Genomic DNA, 11,181 nt, shown 5'->3' with positions numbered 1-11,181 from the left:
CCTTTCTCCACAGTTGGTCACTCAGCACCAATGTATTCACACAGCTTTTATCTGAAGTCTCTGAGCCTTCCCAGGATGCTGAAAATTTTGAAACTCTCCCTATTCCATTGAAAAGCTTTGATCTCTTTCAATTTCATAGTGTAGTGCTTTGAAACAGGCTTTGATTGACAGTTCAGTAGATTTCTATTCAGCCACCAGTCAGCTGTTTATTTACTGTTTTCTTCAGGCTTGAATGCATCTCATATACCCCCATTGTTCCTAACTGCAATGTTTACAAATTCACTACGCCTGATTGACAGCTGTGGTTTCTTCAAAGGGAATAAATGGTCTGTAGAAGAGCAAGTAAAACCACTTACAATCGTTGAAACAGTCTTCAAAATCTCAAAAGAGCAACGTCCATTATCATATCCTGTGAATAGCTTTTTGACATCTTACAGAAATATTACTCATGCGACCACCCAAGGTCCATCTGCATTACTACTCTGAAAGAGATGGTTCAGAATTACATTTGATTTGGGCGGCACGGTGATTAGCACTGCTGTCTAACAGCGCCAGGGACAAAGGTTCAATTCCGGCTTTGGGTTACTGTCTGTATGGAGTTTGCACATTCTCCCTGTATCAGCATGTGTTTCCTCCAGGTGCTGTGGGTTTCTTCCTACAGTCCAAAGATGCGCAGGTTAGGCGGATTGACCATGCTAAATTGTCCCTTAGGGCCCGATTTTACCAAAGATTCGCGCCCGTTTTCAAGCGCGAAATTGCGGTAAATTTGGGTGTCGGGCCTTTAACGCGATCTGCACCCAAATCCGAGCAGATCGTGGCTTTACCGACACCCGATTCGGACGCGGATCCGGTCTGCGCCCGAATCAGTTGGCCTGACGATTTAAATGCATTAGCATGCATTTAAATCAATTTAATGAACTTCCTGCCCAACTCTACCGCCAAATCCCACTTTACCACCTTGCGGCTCAATCCGGATCTGAGCTTTTAGCGACCTGCTAAATAAAAGTCGGAAGCCGGTGCTTCCTCAGTGAGGGTTGGCGAGGGGGTAGGTGCGTGGCGTCCGAAAGCTCTCCGATACTTACAGGTGTCTTGTAGTCGCAGCCATTCCATCGTCCCGGGTCGGCGGCGTGTGTGTGTGTGTGTGTGTGTGTGTGGGGGAGGCGGGGGGGGGGGGAGAGGATGGATCTCTGGTTGGGGGGGAGGATGGGGGGAGGATGGATCTCCGGTTGGGGGGGGGAGGGGGGAGAATGGATCTCTGGTTGGGGCGGGGAGGACGTAAACCATTCATTATCTTTACTGTTAAAGGATAGGAATTGAAACATTTGAATTTTTAATTCCTACCCTTTAACAGTAAAAAGCATCTCTTTTCAAAATATTGTTACACTTTAGAAAGTTAATAAACTAATTTTTCTGCATAAACTGCCATTACATTCATTTGATCTAAAATATTAAACTTCTGACACTGTTTAAGTATATCCTAGATATTCCTGGGACTAGAAATTTATTCTAAAGAACTGTTGCTTCAGGATCTATGCTACAAGTACTGGGTTTGTTATATATTTATTTTACAATATGTTGATGGGGAGACGTCTCTGTGACAACAGGAATGAACAGACACTCAAAATGATATGGATGTACTTTGTTCTGTGTGGTCGAAGATTCTCAGAAATACACATTTTATTTTTCACTTGAGCCCTGCAAGTAGACACAATCAGCCCAAAATAACCCAAGCAGCTCACATTCATTACTGAGACAAAAGTAGACAGTTGAAATAGATGCAAGTGTAATCTTTCAACAAAAGCTTTGAATTTAATAGTGTTATCAGATTGCTAGAACAATATTTTCTCTAACAAGAGCAGGTATAATTATTGCCAACTCTTCCATGTGTCAGAGAGCCGCTCTCTCTGCTTTTTTTTCTTTACCACCCGGGCACGCTGCTTCAGATTTTTTTTCGAACTGCTCCGATCGTTCCGGCAGCGCTAAGCCCCGCCCACTGCACGGATCGGACCGGAGCTGGCAAAAAGCGTATGGGCGCGCTGGAAAGAGGATTCGGGCTCAGATCTGTATTACGCCCGGATCTGGCCCTTAGACTCCAAATGGTAAAATTGGGCCCTTAGTGTCCCAAGATGTGTAGTTTAGGGTGATTAGTGAGGCAAATACAAAGGGCCATGGGGATAGTGCTTGGGTGGGATGCTCTGTCAGAAAGTCGGTGTAAACTCGGTGGGCTGAATGACCTCTTTCTGCACTGTAGGGATTCTACAATTCTATGATTTGTTATTAGCTCTGGAAACCTCAGAGATAGTAGAGCGTCAACAACAATCTCATGTTGCTCGGCAAGAAGTGAGGACAAAACAATTCTCATTTGAATGAGAAGATTGAGTGTTAGTGTGTAATTATGCTATGCGTGAGAAAAGTGTACCTGCCATAATTTTAACAAAAACAAATTCAATTTCTGACACGGTTCAAACCGAAGATGAATTAGTATAGCATGTATAACACCATGCTGATCAATTGTTGTTATCTTAAAATGATTTCTCTGAATCATCTCCAGAAATACCAACTTCTCTAGTCCCTAGTGTTGTGAATACTACTACAGAGGACCTAATTGAATCCGAGTTGCCTGACGACTGGGACTTTGCTATACACTGAGTGAGAATGAAACAGCATTAGTTGCAAGAGAAGAAGTATCTACTGAAGTTCCAAATCATACTTTTCAGATCAAGGACAGCCAAATTTTAGAACATCATATCCAATAGATGTCCTCCTGAATGTCTTTCTTATTGACTGTGTATATTGATTAATGATGTAAAAGTTTATTTATTAGTGCCACAAGTAGGCTTATATTAACACTGCATTGAAGTTACTGTGAAAATCCCCTAGCCGCCACATTCCGGCACCTGTTCGGGTGCACTGAGGGAGGATTTTTAGCATGGCCAATCTACCTAACGAGCACATTTTTCAGAGGAAACCTACACAGACATGGGGAGAATGTGCAGACTCTGCACAGACCGTGACCCAAGCCGGGAATCAAACCCAGGTCTCTGGTGCTGTGAGACAGCAGTGCTAACCACTGTGTGCCACAATGGATAGTACTGTGTCTAGAGTATTATTGATTCTATGTATAACACAGGAGTAGTTTGCTGTCGTGAAGGAAAGGGGGTGCGATGTTATATATTTAAATGGTTACATGGTAGCTTTAAAATCCAGTCATGTGATTTGACGGTGATGTCAATATAGTGCTGCATACACTGCTGGTTTAGTTTCAGCTTATACTCTGTACAGGCCAGAGCTCTAACAATGTCGTTGTTAGTCTGAATCTATGTGTGTAAACCATGGCTGGGATTCTATTGAACTTATTAGTGACGATGTTATAATAAAGCCCCTGATTCTGAGCTCACCTGCATGTGAAAATCTCTTCATTATGCGTATTCTATCAAACCTATTTGTAATCTTCAAAACTTAAAAATCCCTCAGTCTCTTTCCAAGAGAAAAGAACCCCAGTCTCACTTTGGACCCTACCATTACGTGGAATTTACAGCACAAATCAGACCATTCAACCCAAATCACCTTTACAAGCCTCCTGCTACCCTTTTATCTAATTTTATCTGATCCTTTCTCCCTCATATGTTCACCAATTTTCCCTCCAATGCATGAGTAATTCTTAAAAAGACCATAAGACTGAAGAACAGAAGTAGATCATTCACCCCATCGAATCTGCTCCGCCATTCAATGGGATCATGACTGATCTGATATGATAATCCTCAACTCCATTTTCTTGTCTCATCCCCAATCCCTTGATTTCCTTACTGGTTAAAAATCTGTCTATCTCATTCTTTAACCTACTTAATGACCCAGCTTCTACAATCGTCTGCAGCAAAGAATTCCACAAATTCAGTACCCTCAGAGAAGAAATTCCTCCTCACCTCTGCCTTAAATGGGTGACCCCTTTGAGATTATGCCCTCCCGCACTAGACCCTCCCTCAAGGGGAAACATCTATCCTGTAAAGACCCCTGAGAATTCTATGCATCAATAAGGTGACCTCTCATTCTTCTAAACTCCAATGAGTACAGGCCCCACCTACTCAACCACTCCTCATGAGAAAATCCCTCTATATCTGCGATCAATCTAGTGAACTCAATCTAGTGAGCCCAACCTAGTAGGCTCTGACAGTTTAAAGCTTATTAATTAATGTCACAAGTAGGCTTACATTTACACTGCAATGAATTTACTGTGAAAATCCCCTGGTCGCCACACTCCGGCGCTTGTTTAAGTACACTCAGGGAGAATTTAGCAAGGCTAATGCACCTAACCAGCACATCTTTCAGACTATGGGAGGAAACCCACACAGACATGAGGAGAATTTGCAGACTCCGCACAGACAGTGACCCAAGCCGGGAATCAAACCTGAATCCCTGTCATTGTGAGGCAGCAGTGCGAACCACTATGCCACTGTGTCGCCCCGAAGGCTCATCCAGACTAAAACGTTGACTTTATTCTCTCTCCACAGATGCTGTCGGACCTGCTGAGACTTTCCAGCATTTTCTCTTTTTGTTTCAGATTACAGCATCTGCGGTATTTTGCTTTAATTAACCCAATGAACCTTCTCTGGACTGCCTCCATCATCAGTGTATCTTTCCTAAGATAAGGGGGCCAAAAACTGATCACAGTATACCAAGAGGATGGGCCAGTGTTGGCAGGTTTCTATTGATAAGCCTCTTGATCAACACTGCATAAGCCTGTGAAGAATGGCCCAATGGATCTGGTGTTGGATGGCTGGTGGCCCGTGGGAAACCACAGCCCATGGTACATGCCAACAGTCAGTGTTTTGTAGCTTTCCTACCAATCTCCAAAAGGAGATGCAGTCTTCCCCTCTGCCCACACCCCCTTCACATACAGCAATTTTATGCTGACATCCAGTAGAGTGCTTGGAGGGTAGAACTGGAGTCTATCATGACATAGACTTCATGAAGCATAGTGGAGGACATGTCCCTGTCTACATCAACAGGGACGATGTGTAAATAGTCAAGAGCTTCATGTTTTTAGGTGTCCAGAGCACCAACAGCCTATCCTGGTCCCTCCATTTCAATGCTGTAGTTAAGAAAGCCCACCAGTGCCTCTACTTTCTCAGAAGGCTAAGGAAATTTAGCATGTCCACTACGACTCTCACCAACCTTTACAGATGCACCATAGAAAGCTTATTTTTCAGATGTATTGCAGCTTGGTATGACTCCTGCTCTGCCCAAGATCGCAAGAAACTGCGAAGGGTTGTGAATGTAGTCTAATCCATCACACAAACCAGCCTCCCATCCATTGACTCCATCTACACTTCCCGCTGCCTCAGAAAAGCAGCTAGCATATTCAAGGACCCCACGCACCCCGGACATTCTCTCTTCCACCTTCTTCCATCAGGAAAAAGATACAAAAGTATGAGATCAGGTACCAACTCAAGAACAGCTTCTTCCCTGCTGCCTTCAGACTTTTGAATGGACCTACCTTATCTTCAGTCTCTTCACTCGAGCTATGACTGTAACACGATATTCTACACCCTCTCCTTTCCTTCTCCCCATGTATTCTATGAACCGTATGCTTTGTCTGTATAGCACACAAACAATATTTTTCACTGTATACCAATACATGTAATAATAATAGGAAGGATGTTATTAATCTGGAAAGGGTGCAAAAACGATTTATATGAATGTTACCGGGACTGGAATGTTTGAATTATAAGGAGGCTGGGACTTTTTTCCCTGGAGAGTAGGAGGATGACAGTTGACCTTAGAGAGGTTTATAAAATCATGAGGGACATAGATAAGGTGAATAGCCAAGGTCTTTTTCCCAGGGTAGGGGAGTCCAAAACCAGAGAGCTTAGGTTTAAGGTGAGAGGGGAAAGATTTAAAAGGGACCTGAGGGGCAACTTTTTCACACAGAGGGTGGTGCGTATTTGGAATGAGCTGCCAGAGGAGGTCGGAGAGGCAGGTACAATTACAATGACAAAGTTTGGACAGGTACATGGATGGGAAAGGTTTAGTGGGATATGGGCCAAACAGGACTAGTTCAGTTTAGGAAACCCAGCCGGCATGGACGAGTTGGGCTGAAGGGCCTATTTCCATGCTGTATATCTCTATGACTCTACGGGTGGAATTTTCCCATCCCGCCCGCCGCGGGATTCGGTGGGCGGTGGGGGTGGAGGCAGACCGTGCAAAGGTCTGTTGACTTTGGGGCGGGAATTCCTGGTCGTGGGGTGAGCACGGGCAGAAAATCCTATGAATGTTGCCTCCCACCCCACTTTGTCAGGGTGCCTTCTTGAACCTTGGGGGAGGGGGGGGGGGAGGTAAAGAGAAAGAAAGCAGATGGGATGTAGTTAGTGGGCTAGGAATGCTTTGAGAGTGTTGTGTAAATTGCAGTACTTGAGTTAGTTGGGTGACTGATGGACATTGCTACCAGGTTAAAAATGGCAACATAGTTGGATCGTGTTGCCAGTGCTGACGTCCAAGGCAGTGTTAACTTGTTGCGTCGTGTCCTGGTAACAAAGTATCGGCGCTGGACTGAGAGGAGCTGCTCACACTCCATTCAACCCCTCTCAGGATGGCTGGCTGCTGCTGCTGCTGAGGGGGAAAGACTGCCTTCACCCCCCCCCCCCCACCTCCCAGTCAGAAAAGATTATTATTTCCCCCCTCCTCCTCTTTGAAAAGCAACAACAGAAAGAGCCGGGTTTGTTTGGCGGGGAGGGTAAAGAATGACGGTGGCGAATAGCGGCGACAGCGACAAGAGAAGCTTGCTCAATGCGGACATGGAGAGAGAGCAGGAGATGCTTCCGGAGGCCGCGGACGCTCAGTGTTCCGCCCCGAACGGGGAGCTGCAGCCCGACAGCGGGATGGAGGGCGAGCCGGCTGCCGGGGAGGAGGCGGGCAGCTCCGGGCAGTCCCGGCCCGGCCACCTGCGCTCGCAGCTGGACGACCTGCCCACCTCCACCATCGCCTGCAATGTGGACGAGCGGGTGTTCGTGGACGCCTTGTACCGAGTAAGCGGCTTCTTTTCCCCTCACTGTGTGCACCGAGACACTAGGCCTCTGTGTGTCAGAGAGAGAGAGCAATCACACCTGCTGCTAACACACAGGGGCCTAACATCAAATCTTTATTCATATATATATTCTGTTCCCTCAACTTTTTAAATCCTCATTACAACTCCTTACAACGAGGAGTTGATTTGATTTATTTATTGTCACATGTATTAGTGTACAGTATTGTTTTTTTGCACCATACAAAGCATACCGTTCATAGAGAAGGAAAGGAGAGGGTGCAAAATGTAGTGTTACGGTATAGCATGGTGGCACAGTGTGTTCAGCACTGCTGCCTCACAGAGCCAGGAACCCGGGTTCGATCCCCAGCTTCGGGTGACGTTCTCCCCGCGTCTGCGTGGGTTTCCTCCGGGCGCTCTGGTTTCCTCCCACAGTCTGAAAGATGTTACGGTTAGGTGCTTTGGCCATGCTAAATTCTCCCTCAGTGTAGCCGAACAGGCACCAGAGTGTGGCAACTAGGGGATTTTCACAGTGTAGTGTTAATGTAAGCCTATCTGTGACAATAAATAAACATTTTTAAACAAACAGACATAGCTAGGATGGAGAGAAAGATCAACTTCATATGAGGTAGGTCCATTCAAAAGTCCGATGGCAACTCTGGTTATGTAACCTTGCAGCAAAAAGATACACTCTGGTGACTTTGAGAGTATGCAGTGCCTGTCAAATAATGCAAGACAACTGTGTCTTTGAATAATAATGTTTTGATTATTCCCCCTTGCTTGATCTTTTCTACACAGAAAAGATTGCAAATTTCCAAGAATGAATAATGCTGCACATCCTGATTTTTATTGCAAATGTGGAAAGTTTTGGTCTGACTTGATGTTGAAACATTGATACTGTACAGCTAGTGAAAATTCAGAAGTGGTATGGGAAGGAAAATTTATTTATTCGTGTCACAAGTAGGCTTACATTAACATTGCAGTGAAGTTGCCTGAAAATCCTCTAGTCGCCACACTCCGACGCCTGTTCGGGTACACTGAGGGAGAATTTGGCTTGGCTAATACACCTAACCAGCACGCCTTTCGGACTGTGGGAGGAAACCGGAGCACACGGAGGAAACCCACGAAGAGAATGTGCAGACTCCGCACGGAAGTGACACAAGCCAGGAATCGAACCTGGGTCCCTGGCACTGTGAGGCAGCAGTGCTATCCACTGTGCAACTGTACCACCCGAAGGAAACCAAGTTAGCTTATCAAGACAGTAAATGAGAAGTTGCTTCCCGCCCCCGCCCCCCAATGCTCTTGGTACCAGTTGCAGTTCAATACAAAGATATTTTCTTTATGTTCCTATTACTGTACTGACCCTGAAATAATGAAAATGTTTCTGTTGATTTGTGATTCTTACAAGTATGAATCGTCAACTCTGGGAGCTGAAAGGTTCATGTCTGTGTGTTTAACCGATGTTGGTCAGTGACTTGAACATGCACCGGATCTGTTTGCCTGAAGGTTATCTTGTGTTTTTTTGTGTGTGCAATGTAAACATAAATTTCAGATTTTGCCAGTATGTACTTACATCTGTGATCCTAGATTTCACTCACCTGAAGAAGGGGCTCAGAGCCTCGAAAGCTTGTGTGGCTTTTGCTACCAAATAAACCTGTTGGACTTTAACCTGGTGTTGTTAAACTTCTTACTGTGTTTACCCCAGTCCAACGCCGGCATCTCCACATCATCCTAGATTTTTGCCATCTTTGACCATTGTTTCCTAAGCCACTGCCTGACTCTTTATCTGTGCTGAGGACACTGCGTGTTTTCTAGAATGAACTTTCTCTGAATATATTGCAGGAAAAAAAATGTATTTAAGCCAATGTATATTACTAGTACTCCAATAAGTTTGGTTCATCGTGTTCCCGTTACTAGTGCCACCACTGACCTATAGCCATCAGAATTTCTTCTCTCTAAACTAAATTTAGAATGATAGAAACAACAATTGTGCCACTGGATTACATTTTCTTGCTCAAATAGTCAAAAGTGTGCAAATACTTCACACTCATCATTATACTTTATTGAAAGATATTTAACAACCACTGTCAATTAGTTACTAAATTAGTTTAAACTTGAATGCAATAATAAGATTGGGGAATTTTTTTTGGACTGTGTAACTGTGTAAGATCTTTTCAACCACAGAATTTTACATTTGCTGGACAAGTTGATAGTTTGGTTTTTATCAGTTGTGATTTAGTATTTATTTCAATTAGTTAATTGCTGTTGTAGCACAAGTGCCAGTTTCAGACTTGTAGCTGCTTAGAATGCTTCAGAGTTGGCAGACGTGTATTATGTTATTCATTTCACTTTTTCTCCCTGTCAAACAAAATAAAACTGTGCAATAATGCAAGCAGGCATTGCAAAACTTGGCTGACCAATGTTTAAATGCCAGTTAAATTTTAATGGTGAAAAGCTGATGGGACATTTGACTCTCTGCCATCATCTTAAAAAGGATATCGATTCATTCAAAGTTTTCTTCGTACTGATTGTGATTCTCGTACAACCAATGCAAGGCTGTGGTCTCACTCCACTTATGGAAATGCAAAATGCCTGTCGGTTCAGCTGCTGTGCTGCCTGGCTCACATTTTTTTACCATGTGCAACAGCTTCAGGTTTTGCATTGTTGCAAATTTGTAGGCCTCCTGTAGGATTATTGGACGCAAACCATGGCCAACATGGAATCAAAAGGGGAAATTTGGTCCAATTAAATCTCCATGACATATTTTTCTCAGCGGGCCGTGGAAAGCCTTGTGACCTTGTTTACCTTATTTTCGAAAAATATAAGTAACAGTGCATAAGCATTAAAATGTTGACCATTCGGAGTAAAAAGCTGGGAATAGGCAGGGGTATTGGTAGATTAGGAAGTAGCGCATTACTCGATGCTACATGTCTCGAGGAAGAATGTTAAAAATTAAAGACAAAGAACAGTACAGCACAGGAACAGGCGCTGCAGCCCACCAAACCTGCGCCGACACATGATGCCTTTCTAACTCAAAGATGCGGTCCATCTCTTCCCTGCCTATTCATGTACCTGTCAAGGTCTCTTAACCTTTCAACTTTGTATTAATGACATGGATTCAGAAACTGAATTTACAGATTCTATCAAGAGGGCAGTTGAATCGAAGCAGAGAGCTTGGAAACTGCAAAATGAGTTAGAATGAAACTTGACATGAAAATGTGAAGTATTACGCATAAGGTGAATAGAAGAACATTAAACCATTCAGTCTATGACTATGTCACAATTTAATGAGATGATTGATCTGAAACTCCACTTTTGCTCTATGTTCTCTGATACCCTTACATTACAAAATTTATATCAATCTCAAAATTTACCATTTTAATTGGCGGAGCCTCAACAGCCATTTGGAGAAGAGTTCCAGATTTTCACTATCCTTTGTATGAGAAAGCGCTTCCTGAGTTCACTCTGAAATAACTGAGGCATAATTTTAAATTGTGTTTTTTTTGTCCAGGGTTGACTCACCAGAGGAAGTAATTTATCTGTATCCACTCAATTGAATCGATCATTTCAAACACTTCAGTTAGACTTCAAGGGAATGCACGATAGCATTTAAACTACGACATTGCCTGGCAAATCTGTGCTATATCCCCTCCAATTCTCTAGATTCGGTGCCTGTAACTGAGTGCAATGCTCCAACTGAAGCCAACTTCCTAACATTTATATTCCAACTCCTTTGAGATAAAAGTAAAAGTTCCATTTATAGTACTTTGATTACTCTTTGGATAACAGAATGACTTCATGAGTGGTATTGAAATAGCTCAGGATGAAGTTGAAAGGGATCTAAGGGGGGTTTCACTGGACCCAATGCTCAACAGGCCTAATCATTATGAAGCAACAATCAACAGAACAAGTAGAATAATGAACGTTCTAATGTAAACCAAGAAAAGAGCCGCAGGGTGGATTCCCAGACTCTTGAGTTATGAGCAAAGGCTGGAAATATTTGGGAGGCACAGTGGTTAGCACTGCTGCCTCACAGTGCCAGGGACCTGGGTTCAATTCCCGCCTCGGGTGATTGTCTGTGTGGAGTTTGCACATTCTCCCCGTGTTCACGTGGGTTTCCTCTGGGTACTCCGGTTTCCTCCCACAGTCCAAAGGTGTGCGGG

At 43.9% G+C, this 11,181-nt stretch overlaps 1 protein-coding gene across 1 annotated transcript in view; it reads left to right on the top strand.

The window, feature by feature from the left end:
- Nucleotides 1–6,329: 6,329 nt before the first annotated feature.
- Nucleotides 6,330–11,181, top strand: part of LOC144506537 (calcipressin-1-like) — a 79,579-nt gene continuing 74,727 nt past the window's right edge. Inside the window, exon 1 of the mRNA XM_078232789.1 lies at nucleotides 6,330–7,022. Within this exon, the coding sequence (XP_078088915.1) occupies nucleotides 6,738–7,022 (285 nt within the window). The 5' untranslated portion in view covers nucleotides 6,330–6,737. The remainder of the gene's footprint in view (nucleotides 7,023–11,181) is intronic.

The sequence above is a fragment of the Mustelus asterias genome, chromosome 17 (genome assembly GCF_964213995.1).
Source record: "Mustelus asterias chromosome 17, sMusAst1.hap1.1, whole genome shotgun sequence".
In the NCBI taxonomy this organism is placed as follows: domain Eukaryota; kingdom Metazoa; phylum Chordata; class Chondrichthyes; order Carcharhiniformes; family Triakidae; genus Mustelus; species Mustelus asterias.
Note: the sequence above shows the minus strand (reverse complement) of the source record. Positions and strands in the feature narration are given on the sequence as shown.